Raw genomic sequence first — 20,970 nt, 5'->3', positions numbered from 1 at the left:
GTGGGTTACTCAGCTTAAGGATGTCCACTTTGTGGTGGTACAGCTAACAATATTTGTCATATATTTCTTCAAGGATAGTACTAGCCTTCTGCTCCTAAGTGGGGAATAGGTAATAACCTGTAAGATCAGAGATTGCAGGAATGAAGATCAGAAAGAAAGAGACAAAGGTGTGCTTATGGGAGAAGCACAGGAAAAGTGTACGGCAAGTTCTGATAGAAGAAGGAAAGAAGAGAGTTAGGTCTGGAAACTAAAGAGGATTAGCTCTTCAAGTGAAGGAGAAAGTCCCTGATGAAGTTGTTACAGAGGTGATGAGAGGAGGGAGCATGCCAAGAGGGACAGTGGTGTAAGCACCAAACTACAGTTCTCCTCCTGTACTGAATTCAGGAGACTTAAGTGTTTCAAAGGTGACAAATAGTGATACCTATCCCAGGTGGTTCAGAAAGATGATAACTTTTTCTACAGTTGTCTATGGCATTAGCTCAGCAGGAGATCACCTATGCTTATGACTTTCTTTCTGTTGACTTTATAAATAACAATTCAACTAGAATTCCAATGGCTTCTATTGTTGGGTGGTTGTTGTTGTTTGTTTATTGTGTTTGTTGTTGTTGGTTGAATTATCACAATTTTAAGTGGGAAATTATACCTGAAAATTTACCTTAAATTATACGCTTTTTAAATGTCAACAATGTTTGATAATATGACTCAATTATGCTACGGCCAAAAGTTGCCCAATTTGCATCTCACGTGGGCATCAAGGAGAAGAATTTGCTTTCTTTGATTCAGTTTGGTAAAACTAATAGTTTTCTGTTCAAATTAATGTTTAGGTTGCTCCTCAGATTAGGTCACGGCCACAGTCAAAAGGTAAGGTAAAGTTAAAAATTTAGTCAAAGAAACTATTCACTGAACACAGTGCAGTCTGTATACTAAATGAGGCAGGGGTGGCAAAGGTAAAACATAACGAGCAAATAAAAGCGGCACCATCTGCACACTTGTCAGCCCTCATTGAAACATTTTTTAACTTCTGAATGCTTGACTTTGTAAAAAAGAATATTATTTTAGGAGAGTTTACTGAAACATAACAGTAGCCTAATGTGATCTGCACAACTAAATAGTTTGAGACCCTTAAAGCTCAGTGCAGTTGGGCTAGATAATCAAAATAGTTATTTGTGAAATGTTATATAGTCCAAAGACTGTAATAAGCATTAAATAATGAGTCCACCTGTCTAAACAGCAACCAGTGCAGGTTCATAAATAGACAGTCTACTCATTCCTCTTACACAAGAATACATATTTTTGATCAATTTTATTTAAATTTAAATTCTGCCTGTTTGTAGGAATTAAAATATATTCATAACGAAAGCTAGTGAATTTTAAATAAATTATCTTTTTAAGCTGAATTAACTGAGCTTTATCAGTTTAAATAAAAACAACACTTGTGGCTAGCATTTTAGATGATTAAGGACTGGGGCTTAAGCTGCTTATCTGTTCATAAATTTTCTAATCTGTAAAATGGAGATAGTTATATCTAAGGGATGTCACAAGACCTTTATAATGTTAATAAAATGCTTTGAGATCTTCCAGTGGAAGTGTAAGGAGTTAATGTCTTTTAATTCCATGTGACATTTTCCATGACTCTTCATTGTTTAGTTTGGTACAATTATTAATTCAGTGTTGTAGAAAAGAAAAACAAAACCAAACACATCATCCTGAAAACTAGAGAGAGACATTGATGAGGGGATCAGATCCAATGTTATTGAATTTGAGGGAAAGGACGTAATTGTTTTCAACCAGTATTGGATTAAATCTCACAAAAAGAAATACATGAGAGAGCATCTGATTTCATTGTCCCCAGTAAAACAGATGCAAAAAGGAAGCAGAGATGAAAAAAGGTAGGAAGTAAATTATACTTGCAAAGTTGAAATAATAATAAGGGAGTATTTACATTGCCAGTGACAAAACAGGTATAAAGTACATGCACAAAGAGTTCATCCTTGGGGTCTATATCAAAGGAAATCGCACTCTGCTGATAAATACACATACTTTCTGGATTGATTATAGCTCTCAATCAGTGCCTGCCTGCAGTCTTCAGGCTTTATTGTCCCCATTGTCTTTTCCAGAAGTCTTTGTGAGAGCTGACCTACATGAAAAGCTCCTTGCTAGAATAGGGCACATTCCCATGTTTTGTTTGCTGTGCCAATAACTTGTGCGGCACACAGTTGCAGGATATATACCTTTAAAAGTTATGGGGAAAAAATGGAAGAACTACTGTTTAATTTAGGAATTGAACCCAGGGCACTCTCAACTGATCTGCATTTGGGCTGCCATCCTCTCCCCCATTCCTAGCTATGCCTTTCTGCTGTGACTTTTGCACCAACAGTAGTTTTTGTGAGCAGTACAGTCCAAGCAGATGCTTATCAGGGTTAGGATCAATTTCCAGCATAAAGGAAGCCAAATTAAGTTGGCAGCACTGTGCTCCTACCTCTCTAGTGCCCTGCCTTATGGCCACACTCTTGTTCAACCAATCGTGCCGGGAGCCAGTTGAGGGAGTTAGACTGGCAGAAAGTCACTCCTGGTGTGTTGGTTTAATGGGCAGCTTGTTGTGGTGGCTAACTGTGGGGTCAGGTCCCACTAACAGCACTGGGGAGGACACGGAAGTGGGCAGATGAGGAGGAGGGCTGGAACAAGACTGGCATAGGTTGGCTTGTGCAGCTGTGCAATGATGCTCATGGGCTCCATTTTATCTGAACACAGCAAAAGTTAGACCTTTCAGAGAGAGACTTCACAATGTATATACAAATACAGAACTGAAACCAACTTACATGTGCTTGAGCCAATATTGTTTTCATTCATGAGATCTTGATTTTAAAGGAGTGGGTAGCTTAAACCAGGATGGTCATAATGGTTACTACCACCAATTCTTCCTCCAGAAGCTGGTGCTTTTTTGGCAGGCAAATGTATCCCGCATGGAGCAGTTGCTGAATCCCCACATTTTGCAGTGTGAGAAATAAAACTAGTGCTGTAAATTTGAGAAGTGAAGAATCTGCTTCGTGTTCTGCTCAACCACCCCCTTCCCTGGCAGAGAAGGGGAGTCTCTGCTGGAGAGCTGCAATTCCTTCAGGTGTCTGAGCTCAGCCAGATTGGTTGCAAGCCAGCAGCCACACCTACCTGCTGCTGGGAGAGGTGTTTGTCAGCTGTTATACACACAGGGTAAATTTCTCACCCACGTTTCGGCACTTCTGAGGACTCTTGTGTGTCCTCACAGTAGCACTCACTTTGCCGTATGACTGCTTCCTTCGAACTAGGCCAGCTCAAGTGAGATGGACAGTACCTCTTGCAGCATTTAATCTACATACAGCAATTAGACTTGCACTAGAGAGTAATTGGATTACCAGAGTGTTTGAATTAGTTGATGAGATAAATCACCCTATCCCACATCATTAATAGGATGAAGTCCAGCACTGCTGAAGTTTTGCTGTGTGATCTCAGCTTGTGCTCCAAACATTACTTGGGTTTCGATGCCCATATGTAAACAGAATCAGGATGGGTGATTAACTTTTACTAACAAAGCAATAAAAAGGAGATTTTACAACAGTGATGTTCACATTTTCTGGACCACGCACCATGGTTCTATAAATCATTGCAGTGGCTTCCCAGATTGTTGACCAAAATCGTATTGGTTTGGGGGTGGGGTGGAGTGGGGAATTACTCTATTTTGCCATTTGTAAATGCTCTTCCCTATAAAACTATTTAACATTTTCTTATGGGAAATAAACATAATAATTAAAATGTTTGATGTCGCAGTCTTTTTTTGTGTATGTTGTATGCATTTTTTTTAAACCTAAAAACAGGATGCTGCATTTTTTTCCATGACAGCTGACCAGCCTGGATGAGAATGTTATTCTATTTTTGAACAGAACTTTCTAACTTCTGTTTAAGATTTTTTGTTTTGTTTTGTGTGTTGTTTTTTTTGTTTTGTTTTGTTTTGTTTTTCATTTAAAACATCTTGTATGGTCGTAAAGGCTACTCTGTGAGCATCTTTGTGACTTGACTGAGGATATTGCTTGTTCTGAGCACTCTCTCCCAACTCAAAACATCTACAAAAACAGATGATTGTATCTTTGGTTGACCTAATCACCCTAGTTAGTGAGAAAGAGGTGCCTTTAAATATTAAATGTCTAAACTAGGATGAATCAAGTTTCACTCTGGAAGCACCTTTTCCTATTAACTGTAAAGGAAGCCTCATGGAGTCTGGCTCAGTTGTAGACATTGGATCAGGTGATTCCCACCTTCCGTGGCTGAAGTTGTGCGAGAATGTTTCCAGAGGGTGTCCATGAAAACCCAGGCCACTTCTCCTGCAGAGTCAGAGGAAACAATATTTCTCAGGGTTTCTTAGAAGTCTTTTTCTACATTTTTCACAAGCATCAACAAGTATGAGAATAAACCTATTCTTAACTGTGCTTTTTCTTTAGTGTTGGAAAGGAAGATTTCGACAAGACAAAGCAGAGAGGAGCTGATAAGAAGGGGAGTGCTGAAGGAAATGCCCGAGCAAGGTGATAACACATTACCTAGAAATTAGCTCCTAAATGCTAAAAATGGATGGTAAAACCCCTATTGCATTGTTTCTGTGTAGTATAAATAGGTATAAGGAGAAGCTGAAAAGTGTGAAAGGTAATTTGAGCCAGCTGAATAATTAAAGTTGGAGTCAAGAGATCCACGTTCTGCTCCTGCAGAACGCTCATAACTGCTCCTGCCGGGATGCACTGTCTGAGTTCTGGCCATATCCTCGAGAATTTTGATGCTCCCTGTAAACAGAGATATTTCACATATCAAAAATACCAGTGTTGGGATCATGTAAATCCCATCACTATCGCACAGACCATATTCACAAATGGCACAAACAGAAGTCTGTGAGGAAGACACTACTAGTTTCAAAATAATTTGAGGTTAATAACAGGTAACCAGGGTTTGTGCTTGGAAAAGCATGAGTAAACTATGGTCAATACCTGTGTGCTAGGTCTGATTATGTTTCTGAAATGCTCCTAGTGGTATTCTTTCTAATATTCTTGAGCTTCTATAAATCTAGATGTAATTAAAATACAATTGATTGAAATAATTATCAGTAGCTTAAAATTGAAGCATTCATCATTTTACCAAGAATTCCATGAACTCCATTTTTTCCAAAAACAGGTTTCACCTAGAAATTATATTACTCTGTCTCAGCTGAAGAATCGTGCACACTGATATTTGGAAGTAAAGGGTTTGTTTGTTGACACGTGACGTCACTTGTATTTACAGTGTTTGTCTAATTACTAGACCATGACGTCCAGCACAGCTGGCTTCTTAACTTGTCTCTGCCACTGTCTTTGACTCAAAACAAGAAATGTGAGCTCTCCATACCTCTATTTGTCCATCTGTGAATGTGTATATTTTTTGCTACATGCTTTCTGGGCAGCTATGTGACTCTGCTCACTGATGGTTGCAAATTGCATTTAGAGTGTAGGGACACTTAATGAAATGTGTTACTTGGTCATTAGTGTCCTCGACCTGCTATTCCACTCTTAAAAGGGGATGGCACTTTGTATCCCTTACAGAGACTGTACAGTTCTCTTGGCTCAGAACAAAGTGAGAGAAGGATGTAATGGTGAACAAATTTCACCCCTTCCACCCCTCTTAAGAAGGCCATCAGTCCAGTCTGTGCTGCCTTCATCACATTGTGCTTCATGTGTGATGAAAATGATAATCTTTAAGGAGCAGTTTGAAGGAATATAGGTTTGGTTTGAAGGAATCTCTAAAAACAGAGATATAGGACAGATTATAGGTTGAATCTCTAAAAACAGATATAGGACAGGTAGCAGTTGGGCAATGAAGCGAGTTGGAAGGAATAACTACAGAGATGCAATCTAGATGAAGAAATGACATGCAGTATTGAAAAGTAAGAGGTAAGAAATGTGAAGAAGTGACAGTTTCACAAGGGATGAAGAAGGAGGAGGTGGAAAACGGCAGGGGCATAGATGAGATGTTTGCAGAATGTCAAAAAAGTGGAAGTGTTACAAGTGGAGGCAGAAAGGTTGGAGTGGATTTATGAACATCTGGGAGGAAAAAGCTGACGCTGAATGTTGCTGTCAGGTAAGAAGGAAGCCATGTGCAAATAGCAGCTATAGTGAATGAGACAAGGTTAAGAAGGCAGAACTTAGTTTTTACACGCTGTTTGTATACATAAAGTTAGCGTATAGGTGAAAATGAAACCATCAGCTTAACCCCCTGAGCAGCCTAAGGGGGTAAGAGAAAATCTACGTAATTGTATTGAAACAAGGGAACTGCCAAAATCCAAGTCTGACAGCATACAGCAGTGAAGAAGAGGAGAAGAAGAACCATGCATGATTAATGAAGAAACAACAGAAGAAATGCCAGGTAAAGTTGCATAATTTTTGAATGGATGGCAAGAGCGCCTTATAGGAGGAAAGCAATCATCTGTGTGAACTGCAGGTGAGGTGCGAGCAACATAAAGATAACAAATCTGAGAAACAAACAGAGAAGAAAATCAGCAACATTTTTAAAATGCATGGAATAGTGAACAGCAATCAGGGAATAGAGAAAGTTATGAGCCAGCAAGAGTATGTAGCATTTTTCAGGAATACAGATACAAATAAGGACAAGAATTTATATTTTTTTTTCATGAGGAAAAAGAAAACAGCTGGGGTAGTCCAGGTAAGTGAGTAAAATATCATCAGAGCTGAGAAAGAATTGGGCTTGCAAAATTTAATAGCAGTATGTGATATGATACAGGAGGACCTTACCTTGGTTCTTAAGATTGGATATTTACTTATTAATAATAAAGTCACATTCATTAGCTGGGTACACACATTCTGAGAATTCCTGCCTGATTTACCTACTGGGATGCACCATAGTAGTCCTACAACTCTACCCAATAACTGTCCAGATTTGGGACCTATGGAAACACAGTGCAGCTACACTGTGTTACACGCACACGTTTCTTAGCTGTGTAAACTATGATGTGGGGAGGAAGAGTATGGGATGCTGATGTGTAGTGAGTTCATACCCCAAGATGGAATCATGATGACAGACCTGGAAAGTAGGCCTGCTTCAGAAGAGGTACCCACCCAAAGTGGCTGACAGCCTACAGAGGTCCTTAGTTTTCAGAGCATATTTATAGCCTGTTTTACATTTCAGTAAATCTTTCTGCTTTGCTTCCATGGAAACTTGAAAGTAGAGAGATGTTGTGTGTTGTCAATGGGTGCTAAGCAAGTAGTTAATTTAGACAATGGCTTTTTAATTTTCATTTCAGATGGTGATGTAACAGTAAATTTTGAAACTTCAAATGGACACACCGTAGCCATTGGTGAAGAAACCATACAAGAAGAAAACATAGTAAAAGCCAGTGGAGATAATGGTACTTCATCAGAGAAAGCTTCTGCATTGGAAGGAAAAAAAGAAGATCAAAAAGGTAAATGAACACATTTATCGCAAACTGTTTTTCACCTGCTTAAAATATTAACATGTTATTCCATTAACACTAACATGCTGTGAGTTCTGTTCTGCAACAAGGATGCCAGCAGAACCTGCCGAGAAGATAGACATGTGAAACATCAGTATTTCATCGCTGGTAGGCATGCTTTTTACTGTGGATATAGTAAGGTAATAAAGAGAAGCATGGTCTGAGCATGACAATACACACAGAGATGTTTGATTTCTTAATTCCCTGTGAGCATTTCCTTGAAGCTGAGGGCAAGCTCTGGTTTCAGGTTTTCCTTTTGTGAAAGAAGACACTAAGTGCATATGCATCACCTTGCAATATCATTGCAGATGTGGCTTGTGGCGTAAATGTTCAAATGTGTTTAAGCTACTTAAAAACTATGTGTCATTTTGAAAATAACTTCAGCAGCTCATTCTGAGTGGTTTTGATTACATCCTAAACACTTGTATTCCAAGTTCTTCAGAAATATTCAAGAAAATATCTTGCTACTGCAAAATGAACCTAGGTCATTTATAGAAAATATACTTTATGACCCTAGGATTTTTTTATAACTAAAACGCACATAATACTGATAATATTTATTAGGCACTAAATCCCAAGGTCCATATTAATTTTGTATTCAGATTCACCTTGGTAAAGGAGCTTGACTGAATAAAGAAAAGGTAAACACTAAGGTGGAATCACACGGGTTTTGACTGCTTATAAACTTCTTTCTCTAGCATCTTGAATACTGGAGCACTTCTTCTAACCCCCCCCAAAAAAAAAGCATTCGTAAATGCTGTTCCATTTATTGGGTTTTTCTACAGGAAAGAGCAAGGATACAAAAGACCGAGAACTTCATGGCTGGCTGTTAGACTGAGCAGTCTTTCCAATGTTTTCTAGTAACCTCTACCTAGTGATGAATGAGCCTCTGGAGGTTGAGAGGGCCAGTTCAGCTAACAACAATTTGAATTCTTCTCTGAACTATGTAAATCACTTAACTATGTAAAAAGTGGCTGGATATCCAAGGAGAACTGCCTTTCTTATGAGATTTCTAGTACTTCCTGTCTCCCAACAAGCCAGAAATACATGATTAGCTTTTTTCATGACATTTAAATACATCTATCTTTTGATGCCAACTAGAACCAGATGTGTATTGGGTCAGGAAAAAAGAGTTGCAAAAGCCATGGAAAAGTCCTTTAAAATGGTTCAGGTTAACTTTGGGGTTAGATCAGATCACTTATTATTTTATGCATCCGTAAATACAGCCTTCTGGAACTGTCAGGTTTTGGAAGTTTTCCTAAGGTGCTTTTTTTTTTTTTTTTTTTTTTTTTTTTTTGGAAATACACATTTCTAAAATCCCATTTCTGAAATCCCATCTAGCTGACTCTGCAGAATGTAGAACTCTAATGAAAAGGGGAAAGTTCAGTATCTGTTTCAAACACATTATTATACTCTGCACACCCTATATATTGCACTAACCTTAAAGAAATTTGAAATGATTGCCGTACAGGAGTAGGCTCAGTGCCAAAGAATATATAACTATCGCTCCAGTCCCTTCATACTACATTAAGCAAGAAGGTGAGCCAGTCTCTTAACTCAGTGCAAGAGTAAGGACCACAGAGTAATCTCACCTAGCAGATTAATCCTCAGTGCTTTTTTATAACAGGTGCCATATGCATGCATTGCACATACAGCCACTGACAGAGTGAGAAATGAACTGCTAATGGGTTTATATTTATTTGATTATATATTAATATTTACCTGCCACCTCACAGAGCATCAAAACCAGAGCTGCAGCAGGACTGCAGGAATACCTAGGGTGGTATATTCTGCTCAGACCATAAAGCATGCTCCTGTTTCACATCACAGTCCTCTGTCAGAAGAACTGAGATAGGTGGAATGAATACTATCCAGGCTGCCACAAAAAATGGGTTCTTGTTCATCTTTACAGAGGCTGATGTTAGGCTTTTTAGAGTCATGAACTCTTGTGTGTAAATCTTAAAGGAAGTTATATACACTTTGCATGTTTATAAGACCTGAAGACAGGATTAATTCCTGCTGTTTAGTAGCTCGCTATGCTGCAGTTCAAACTCCTGCCAAATCAAAATGTTCCTAAAAATGTGTCCTAGCCCCTGAAAGCTATGAGGTTATTTTAAAACTCTTCTATGAAATTGTGGTGGTCTTTATTTGCTCTCCAGTTCAAGTGGGTCTTGACAATGAACTTCCAATATAAATATGATAACTGCTGACACTGAAAGTTCAAAAAGGGTGACATGCATGGTGATCAAGTGATGAGAGCTGGCACAATGCTTGAAAGAACTGGGAATATGTTAGGGGTTAAATTAAGTTACAGAAAAAAAGCTGTTTCAGCATGAGCCACGGAAACGCAGTGTCAACAGGGCAAATGATAGGCCCAGCCATACAGCCCAGAAACAAATTAAGCACAAGGGTATAAAGAAAAAGCTTGAAAACTGCTCACTGTGCTGCCAGACAGCTCTACAAACCTTGCCCCCCTCTGCTGCTTGTCAGCTTACAGGTGCCTTTCATATTTGGGGGAAAAATCCCTTTGGAAATTTCATAGTGTAACTATTACTGTTTGTAGTAATGATATGTCAGTCATCCGAGTGGGATGTTTAAAAGGAAATTTCTCCTTTATGGCAGGATAATAAGAAGCTGGTGACAGTTTTACAAAAACAGGTAATTGAGTGATAAAACTTTGCAGAGGAGAAACCAGAGCCTGGATCTTTTTTTCTAGATCATTTGTTCACATTACACATGTACCAGCTCAAATTCTGATTTTTATCTTTTTTTCTGCTTTGACTAAAAGTGCCTACCATCTTTTGTCTTTTGCAGAAAACACAAAGTTAAACTGTAGCCATTCTCTGTGAGCACCCTGGAAGGGGTGCAGAGCAGCAAGTGAACAGGCAGTGTGCCAAAGTACCTGCTGGCTGTCTGGCCAGCAGTCTGGACCATGCTGTCGTTCCAGGGCTCCTGACCTATGGCACTTGTCTTATAGTAGACCCTACAGACCCCAGCGCTCCAGGTTCACAGCGGGGTATGAGCATCGCATATGGGATCCAAGGAGGCTTTCTGCCTCCTGTCCCCTACAATAGTGGTAGAGAAGAGCAAAAGCAACATCAGTAGAATAGATGTCAAAACTGTAGCTGTTGTAGGTACAGGGACATAGTATGATGATACAGCATGCTTGCTGCACATTTTAAAACCCCCTGTTACTGTGTCAGAACTCCTTCTTATCCTCCCAGGATGTCTCTGGCATTCAGAAATACCAGAGAACACTGAGTTTGTATCTGAGTTCTGTTTGTATTATTTTAAAATTTATTTTTTTAAATCATGGGAAGCTAAGTATCTTTCCATGATTCTGGTAGATAATTTCACATTTCATTTTTACCCTGGGGTTGAAGAAGTGAAAGGTTCGGTAACCATTTGTAAGATATGGCCTGGAAAAAAGTAAGCAGAAGTTTCATTTTGCATACCATCAGTCAGGTCTGTGTGATAAAACTCTGATAAATAACTGCACTGCAGGAAGCCAGAGCTCTTTTTTGGGTGCTGTGGGTGTTGTGGGAGACATGAAGCATAAGCTTCTGAAATGTTCCTATACCGTTTATAGCAGACCTGAGATCCTCTTAGGTTTTCTCACGTGTTTCAGTGAAGGAAACAATTTGTCGTCCTGTTTCTAAATGAATTCATAGGATCCATGTGTATAATGCTTTTCCCCCACCTGATAACTGACCTTGAGAGCTGGCAAACGTTCAGGTCAGAGTATGTTGGGTTCAGAGGTCCTTTTCCGTACGCTTTATCAGCTGTCGCTTAACTCTGCCTTTAAATTTCATCTTTTGTTTTTCTGATGGATAAACAGAAAAGGAAAAAGGGAATCATAAGCTCTGGTCTTTTGAGTATGCATACTCGCTGACCAACACTCCAGTTTGTGTACAAGGGATTGTTCTTCAAACTCAAATTTTCTAGGTTCCTTTTCTCAGAGGTCTTTGCTTTATTTCGTCTTCCAGGGTCTTATACAGAAGTCTTTCAACAGACCAATTTTGCAAACCACTCCCTGTGAGAGACAAGGCAGACTGTTCTCCCTCTTCTGTGTCTTGTTGGCTTCCTACAACCCCAAGCTTTGTATAACATCTATGAGCACAATACATAAAAGTTGTGGGTTTTTTTTTGCCTGGCTCGCGAGAATCTTCTTGTAGGTCTCAGTCCATCTGAGTTATTTGCTGGCTAAAAACAGTTCTTCTAAGAATAGTATATCTTCTATTCATCACCTGAACTATGTAAATGAGGCTGAATCCAAGTCTTCTTAAAAGGAAAGCTACTCTAGGTAACGCTCTGTTTGGTCAGAGACTGTTCACCAAGTCAGCCAGGCTATCCCATGCCAGTAGACTGACGTGAGAGGTGCAGGCTTTCACCCACATATGTTTAGTGGCAGAGGAAAGCTCCTAATTTATAAAGCTGCCATTTTTATATATATATTTTTTTCATTTATAGAAAAGATATCCTAACATGGCTTCAGGAATAGGAGGAAGACAGGATTTTAGAAGAGTAACCACTGAATTGTTAGAAAATATCTATACAAAAAGCATAAGGGAACATAGAAACCAGTATGCCTATTCACTTTACAAGTCTTCTGTAGAATAAGAAAATAATAAAATCTGCAGCTAACAGTGAAGATGTTTCAGATATTCTGTCTTGACTTAATAGTTTACTTTTTACAATGCAGTTGGGCAGTTAGCAGTGTAAAATGATAGTCAGTGGGTTTGGGTTGCTGTTTTTTCTGTGTGTTTCCTTTTTTATCTTGGAACCAATGTGAAATATTTGAACATGGTTACTTTAGGTCAGATGTTACACCTGGCCCTTTCTTCCTTCTCCTTCTGATTTCTACTCTGTCTCTGTTAGAAGGCCTCATGCACAGGGTGCTGCTGACATTGTACAGTAAGCAAGATCTGGAAGCCTGCATATGTACAGATCCGCTCATCTGTCTTCAGGAAGGATGAATTCAAAACTCGAATTAATGCAGATAGGGCTGCTAAGAGTGTCATGAGACAGCTGTTCTTGTTCAACCTAGCAAAACAGAGCCTTAGTCTGAGTGCATTCAGTGAATGTGACAAGTTGGTAGACAGCCAGGAGAGAGCATGGCTGAAGGACAATGCTGGCATGAGTAGAAAGGAATAAACAGTGGCTTGAAATACGTTTAGACTGGAAATTAAGGGAAACTTTCTAACAATTAAAATGGGTGTTTTCTCAAACAATTTTAGTAGCAATAGCATGGACAAAAAATGGAGCTGGTTAAATCTGAAGTTTATGAAAGCATCTGAATGAGTTGACCACCTGCGTCAGCACAGTCAGTGAGTCCAAAAATGAGACAAAAGACACCGTGTGTTTTCTGTCGTCCCACGTTTCTGAATGACAACTTCCTGGGTTTTGATTAATCATAACACAGGTCTCTGCATAGACTGGAAAGGAAACTCTCAGTTCTCAAAACATACTGAGTTTCTCTTTACAGGGATTTATTCTGCAAAAGGCAACAAATCATACATTATTTCCTACTTCGATTTTATGTAGTGTTATTCCACTGAGTTATGCTCATCTTCCAGGAGAAGGGTGCTTTGCAGTCAATATAGATTATATGCTTACACTGCAGCAGTATTGGTTCTCTGTGAGCTATCTTCATATCACTGCTCTATCTGTAAGAACAAAAGCATCAGTACTGTATGACAAAATCCTGGGGTAAAACAGCTTGGACCTTCAATTCCTTAGAAATTCACAAAAGTAAAGAAAACATACATGTATTATACAACCCGGTTGTGTATGTTTTCTGAGACTACGTTAAAGACTGACACAGTTCTTCAAAACCACCATTTGGTCCACACTTTACAAACGGTGTCACGTTTAGCTTCCAATATAAGTCATTTGATTTTCCAGTGAATACGGCATGTTGGAATCTCTGAAAATCTTTGAGACTTGAAGGGTTTCTACAAGAGCTGCTGTACACTGAGTATTTTGTAATCCTGGCCGTTGTTTAGGTGTTTATATGAGAAAACAGCATTCTTAAAAGCCTGGTCTCAATCACAGTTTCTGGGAACAAAAAAATCTGATCTCAAAGTGAGCTTTCTTGAAAATCTGGTCTTTGGAAAATTTGTTCCAGGTATAAACACATTATTGATCCAAATGCTTAATGAGATATTAACATTTGCTTTACTTTCCTATTAAAAATAATTTATGGGGACATTGCTTTTACAGCAGATGTCTTGATGAAGGCAGAAGTGAATAAAAGATACTCCTATCTGATGGTCATTTGGAGACCTTTTGTTAAAAGTCCAGTTTGTGATGAACAGATCTGTAAATTAAGAAAAGAAACAGCAACAAAAATGCATCACAGCTGGTACTGAGATACCTTGGGGATGGGCTTGAACAAATAGATGAACTGAGCTGATTCAGCCAGCTCCTTGATTTGACAGTCACAACTGAGATGAGAAAGAACAGGCTTGAAGACCAAGGACCCATATTCAAGCAGTCATGCTAGGGAGGTACAATTACAACATAATTTTATCTTGAGCCATTTACAGACATCAGACCATTCCTGTTGCTGTTCAAGAGCATGCCAGTGTTTTATTATTAGCTGTTTGTACTACTGCAGTACTCACACATAGACCAGAAATTTATTTTATGGTGGCTTACATAAATACAGAAAAACACAGAAATGTTCCAGTGGACTTGCAGTAACAGATAGTGGTGTCCTCTCTTTTTTTCAGTGACACACTGAAAAACAAGAGGAGACTACACCAGGAAAACAAGCACAATGCCAGCAGCTTAAAAATTGACAGCTTTGGCATCATAATAGAGTGTAATGTAGGAGACGACAGTTGATAGGTATATTTGTGAATGTTGACAAGGAGAGCCTTCCAAACCTGAGAGCAGCAGAGGAAAATCAATGAAATATTGTCTACTTCAACACACGGCTTGTTGGCAGCAAAAGCTAGTGTAATGGCCTAGTCAGGTGGGAACTGGGAATCAGTGTCTCAAGAGTAAGTGAGAAACAGCAGTTTGGGCAGGATCAGACTGACGCTGAGGGCCTTTGGGCTTGTACCTGATGAGATAAAAAGTGAAGCTAACAAAGTTAGTAAAGACAAAGATAATATGGCAATACGACATGGTAAAAGCAATGGGAAGAGCAATTCTCTTCACCATGGCTTTCCTTGTGAATACAAGATGACTCACTAGTCAAGGCCAAGAAAAGGGCATATATGTGATCAAGGTGCAGTCAAGATTCAAAGGGAGCTGTAACTATCTGAGCAAATAGGGTTCTACTGTGCAAAAAGAGTCTGCCAGACTTTGTTATGATGTACATAACAGTATGGAAAGAACTGTCCTAGATAAAGAGATGATATCCCAGTGATGGTGAGGTATTTCAGTTAAAATCAATATTATATAAATTACCAGTTTTAATTACAACTTAAGTCTGCAAGCAGAGACTTTGATTTGAATGAACTGTTCTGATTTTGTTTTTCATTTATACATTTTAGTTATTTTTCTACAGAACTGAAAATTGTTGGTTTGGTGTCATTAAGATATTCTTACTTGCAACTAAGTAAAGATTTAGCCTTGTATTTTGTACTTTTTTTGCTAATACATAAGATAAATTCTGTGACACATTATTTAATCACTTATATAGTTTAATGTTAATCGACCAAGATTCTAAATAATTGCACTGCATTTCCTTAGAATATGGTGAGTGGAGTATTTCTTTTTAATAGGTTATTATTCTCTCCTAAAGATTTTTTTGTATGAATATGACTGGAAGCAGAACACAGTGGCAATGTATAAATACACAAATTTACAGTTGTTTCTTGGTAGTAAATAAAGTTTTAACATGCTGGACCCATAAGGAAAAGGTATATCAAGGAATGGTTTACACTTAAAATTATTTCTGATCATCATGCCCTTCAAAATTTTACCTTCTCTTGCTATGTTACTATAATGGAACGAAAATTTTAAAATGTCCTGCTTTTTCAGAATTAAATCAGGTTTTCAACTTTGAATGAAGTTAAGTAGAGTTTCACAAGGAGATGCTGTTTGCTATAAAAGAGGAAAGCAAAATGTAACAAACATGTTTTTTTCTTCTTCCAAAGTCTTTCTCTGGTCCAGAAGAAAGAGGTAGGAAAACAAAGAGGTCATACAAGGATCTGTACTCGAAAGAATCTGCTTGCTAACTGTAAAACAATGGTTCTTGTACAACATTAGCAAAAACATATTAGTCTATCATGTGATTATTTGGGCTGGAAATAAAGGAGGAAGATGCTGGACTGTTAGTCTTAATTTCTTTGGTTGTTAAAGAGACACATGTGCATGTTGCTCTTAATATCTGCAGGTGATGCATTAGGTTCATATTAACAATCCTTAAACTAGAGTTTGAAAAGGCTTTGTTTCTCAGATAAAGAATGTCGTCATTGTCCAACACAATTTTTATTTTTCATTTACTAATCTTAAAATGAAAAGATGCTGCTTATCTCTTGGGAATCTTTAACAGAAGAAGGAAAAGGGTGAGGAATGGACAGAAGATCCAGGAATGGCCACTTAATGTGTGTAAGAGTAAGGCTTTTGTAGGAACATACTTCAAGAAGTGAATTGGTTTCCTCTTTAGTGATTAAAAAAAAAAAAAAAAAAGAGAGAGAGAGAGATTGTTGGAAGTAATTTTGATATGTGCTTGGCTTCTTTGTTCCCTGACCATTGTAATTTATACTAACATGCATGTAAAGCCCATATGATTTTGATTTTATGCTCTTGGTTTTATAACATCCTTTTTCCAAAAGGCTTGGAAAGGCTATCTTGAGCCCAAATGGGCACAGAGTTGGTGTGATGGAATAAATAAAGATTCCCATCTGACTACCAGCTACAGTCTAACAACTGTAGAGATTATATTGCAAAATGTTGTGCTGACTCTAAATGGCTCATCTACATTAGTGCTAGGAATGCAGTTCCAAAGTGAATTTCCAGATCATCCCTGCTTACCATTCTTTGGTTTGCAGAGCACACAAACCAGCTTCCCATTGAATGAAACTAAAACCAAAGCTGCATTCAGGAACTGGTGGTGCTCCCACCGCATCTGGGCATGTGGTCTACAGAAGTAGGCTGAAGCTAGTCCAACATAAAATCTCATGAAGTACACACTTGGGGTTATAGGGTCCTCAGTGTTACCAGTTTTCACCCTGCAGAGCCATTCCTACTGGACTACACGATGTAGATAAAGTCGGGATTTTCATGGGCTAAGTAACTGATGATTCTTAAAACTGCAGTCTGGTGACAGTACTCGGAGTACGCAGGAGAGAAGAGCATTCTCATGGCAAATGACATCCTATTTAATTTAGCTTCATCTCTTTCTGAAGAGTAGAAATACCCTGGGGAAGATACCCAAAATAAATTTGCTGTTTCTCTGAGCAAGCACTCTGCAGCTTAGGAGAATGGGTTCCTGCAGGGGATAGTTTCAGCTGCATAGCCATATTTGAACCTGCGGCTGAGGGAATGGCCCTGTTCACATTCAGATTCACATGAATCTGAGTTTTATAGCCTGTTGATCTCAAGAGGACTGGAAAGAATCTAAGGGAATTTGTGAGAGGAGTAAATGGTACATGTATTTCCCGTGCTTTGTTTGCAGGCAGCAGTCTAGTTGGGGATGTTGAGAGTTAAGGAGGGTTCTTGGAGATCTAGAATAGGCGAGAATGAGAGAAGAGCCAGGCAAAAGTCTTCAATGAGAGGGACTTGAGTGGAGACAGATGGCGATTTTTTTTTTTCTGAAGTAATACTTCAGAAGATGAAGAAGTCTGTACTGATTCCCAAGAGCTCAAGCAGCAAAAAGTAGTCATTGTCAAGCTTGCTATTAAATGTATGTGGCATATGTTTGTGTCAGTTGGCTTCTATTCACTTTCTTATCCATAGAGAGCACTACTGATCACTGCCCAGAAATACCGGCATCCCATGCTCCAGCACTACCCAAGTCTAAGCCTAAATCTAAAAAAGCTCCGCTACCACCAAAAAATGCTATTGCTGCTTCAACCACCACCAGCCATAAGAGTAATGAAGCATCTCATGCTAAAAAAAAGGGAAAGGCTCCTGCTAAGCAGCCTCCTCTCCCACCTCCAAAGCCAACAAGTCACAGTGCAAATCGGGAAGCTGGTGAGTACTGCACAGGCCGTGCCTGCTGCAGTGGGTGCATGTGCATGGGGGTGCTTGACTTTGGTGAGAACTTTTGCTTTTGTAAATAGTGGTGCTACTAAAGAGCATGCCTCTGATGTTTTTAGCTAGCTTCCCACTGAGCTCTGGTTCTGCTGTCTGCAAACACCCCAGACATCAGATGAATCACTTCGCTGTCTAACAAATGTATGCACAAAACCAAGCACAACGGAGACTATATCGAATTCCCAGGTGACATGTAAGTGTTGGTAATAAAACAACACAGAGAACTGCCAAAGAATCAGCAGGGGAAAAGGCGACTTCTGAAAACAAATACATCTGAGTTGCCCCAAAGTAAAACTTTTTTGGTTTTGCTGTAACTTTCTGCTGGAAGTAACAACTATTTCAATTAACATGAAAAGATGAGAAGATTTCAAAGAGGTAAAGGATAAAACCAGGAAGAGATCTTTAAAGATTGTTGAGTAGTGGTTGTTTTAACTGAGAAAAATAAATAAATAAATAAATAAATAAGAAGAAGAATTACAAATCCTTAGAAATAGTCAGACTTGCTGAGCTTGTTGATAGCTTCTTGTGATTCTAAATATGCACTGAGAATGGAAAATGTCAGTCATCAGGCACATAATAGATGTTTTTATTACTGCACTTTTTAACCAAAATTCTGCAACAATGCTAGATTATAGGTAGCTGTTCTAAGGTACTGATCTGGAGTTTGAGTGGTTGAAATTTAGACAATAACCAAAATGAAAACACTCAAATATAATTTGAGTGCAAGAAGTATTATGACGAATGGACTGTATATATATGTGCACTGGCCAACTTATACAAACCTTGTATTTTCGATCCTCTTTGAGTCTTTCAAAGCCCTTCAGTCACTCCAGTTTTCTCTCCAAGTATACTTCTTCATAACTTGTACATTTTGGCAAGTTTTGTATTTGAAGCACACAGAAGAGGATTGTTTGAAAACATTGCAAGACTGCTAAAGTTACAATAATAACTTTGCCATAAAATATCCATTAACTTGGTATTAACTGTCCCTACTACATCAATAGACCACAAGAATAAACATTTTGAAAACCCAGAACTTGCTCCTTGTATTTCACTTGCAGCTGGAAAACTCAGTTCCTCCCAGGTGAAGGAACCTAATAACAGCAGACCTTTAAGAAACAGAACAACCCATCAGATAGAAAAATGCTCAGGCAAGTGGTTGGTAACAAGCTCTCAGGTACCTCAGTTCTTAAATTAAAACACATTCGATTTCCAGATCTGTCTTTTAGTAGCCTTGCTGAAATTTCATGCAGTACTTGAGACCATACAGCTATAAAATATATCAATGTACCTCTTGTATAAAATAGTACATTTTCTACTAGTAATTTCTTTCAGCATTAGGTACATTGTTTTCATTTTAAATAGGGGCAATGATTCATAAGGAGAATGTATCAGGAACAGTATTTAATACACAAGGTTTATCAGATCCCCATGAAAGTGAACAAGTGGTGCAGCCAGTGATCTAGTCCCATGAAGGAGAATAGGATTTGAGAAACTGAGGTTACTCAGAAGGTTTCCAAACTGAAACAGTATAGCTGGGAGAAAGGGGACATAAACGTAAGCATGTACTTGTGCCAAAAGGCAAATAATGGTCGTGAAATTTCTGTGTTTAATCAAAATTCAAATTTTCTACTGAAAAAGAGGCTTGACAGAAAGTTGTCAGGCAGCCCAGCTTAAAGCAACAATAGCAATAGCACTTCTGACCTGAGTGAAAGTGTGTGGGGGTGAATTTCTCTGGGAGAATTCTTTCAAGTTTTTGTATCTGATTGCAAGTCCAGGAGGGTTCTGAGAATAATGTAAGGTTTCATTCAATGGAAACATCTTTTGACGTTTTCCCAGTGATAATTATAGTGCAGCTGTATATTTGTATTGTGCTGGAGTTCTTAAGTTTAAGCACATAACTGGTTTTGTTGGCTGGGGCCTGTGTTTAAGTGCTTTGCTGGATCAGAACCAGAGCCCTTTGTTAGTACCATCTACTTACTCACTGAGGTTTCTGCTAAATAATATACAGGTTGGAGCCACCATTTATTTCCATTGCAATTAGGAACTGCCACCTGTACCATTTCTTTGTTTCCTTTTGATTTGCTGGTAAGTGAAGTCAGTCGGTGTGGCTGGTGACTGCAGTATCAGTAGATCCCACGCCGTGCCCCGTACAGTTACCTCACGGCACAAAGAGGGACACTGATATGCCTGAAGCCATGAGTTCCTGCAAATTTTTCCAGATGTACTGAAAGCCACACGGCTCTATAAATGTTTATAAACCATAACATTCTGCTGCAGGAGAGAACGGTGTAATGTGTCTTTTGAATTATTTTCCATCTTCTTTTAGACTAAGAGCAGTCACACTGTGAAAGCTATTTTTGTATCGTGAGCTTATTATGGCCAGTATCTGTATTTTGGTTCTATCCTAATCTGCTGGGGTTTTGTTTTTATTTAAATGCTTATAAGTAAAGTAGGCCTTTCAGCAGATTTTTATTACAGCTTTCTGTTTTATTCGGTAAGCTTAGCTTCAAGGCTGCCGTGTAGCTTTATAATGCTTTCATTTGCGCTCTTGAGGTTAATGCGTTTTTACTGCAGCAGAAGTGTTTGAATTGGATGCATTTTGATGAAGAGGACTGAATTTTAAGGTGGTTGTCAGTTTTATTGCTTTTTAAATGCAAGTCAGAATTCTGAAGCTCCCAGTCCAAGTGATGTGTGCATCAACACAGCCATCAGAAACGTGGCTGGGATGCACATGGGGCATACCTTGCTAGCTGAGCTCTCTTGCAAACCTGGGCACTGACTAGAGCCAAGGTGCAACCATATATGCTTCAGTATAGTATCACAACAGCAGACAGAAACATTACCAGCCAGTTTGTGCAACTAGTGTCAAAATCTTGTGTTACCACATTTTCAAGGCTACTTGAGTTGGTCACTGTCAAGACAAAGAGCTCCAGTATATACAGAAGGCCTGCAGTGCCTCTTTCCTTCTGGACATCATTTGTGTAGAATGAGATCATTGGTTTCCAACTCTGTTTTATGGACATACCAATCTGGACTCAAACTTACGTCTCATTTTACTGTCCCTCTGCTGCTTGACATTAACTAAGAGCATGCCACTTGCAAGAACATTGTGAAATGTAATTAACTGATGCTCTCAATGGTCCTGATGTTCATTGAAAGGTGTGAGGAAAATCATATTGTTCTCCTACTGCTCAGACCATAAAAATCACATAATAGAAAAGGTCAGACAATTTTCT

The 20,970-nt window shown here is 38.8% G+C and overlaps 1 protein-coding gene across 4 annotated transcripts in view; it reads left to right on the top strand.

The window, feature by feature from the left end:
• The window catches only part of PHACTR2 (phosphatase and actin regulator 2), a 135,498-nt gene that overhangs the window by 88,796 nt on the left and 25,732 nt on the right, over positions 1 to 20,970 (top strand). For 3 of the 4 annotated variants that reach the window (XM_032183650.1, XM_032183653.1, XM_032183652.1), the window contains exons 3-5: positions 4,470 to 4,550; positions 7,307 to 7,465; positions 17,432 to 17,668. In XM_032183650.1, the coding sequence (XP_032039541.1) occupies positions 4,470 to 4,550; positions 7,307 to 7,465; positions 17,432 to 17,668 (477 nt within the window). The remainder of the gene's footprint in view (positions 1 to 4,469; positions 4,551 to 7,306; positions 7,466 to 17,431; positions 17,669 to 20,970) is intronic. The other variant, XM_032183654.1, reaches the window with a different exon arrangement.

Source organism: Aythya fuligula, chromosome 3 (assembly GCF_009819795.1).
Source record: "Aythya fuligula isolate bAytFul2 chromosome 3, bAytFul2.pri, whole genome shotgun sequence".
Classification (NCBI taxonomy): Eukaryota; Metazoa; Chordata; class Aves; order Anseriformes; family Anatidae; genus Aythya; species Aythya fuligula.
This window is presented reverse-complemented; position numbering and strand designations above follow the sequence as displayed.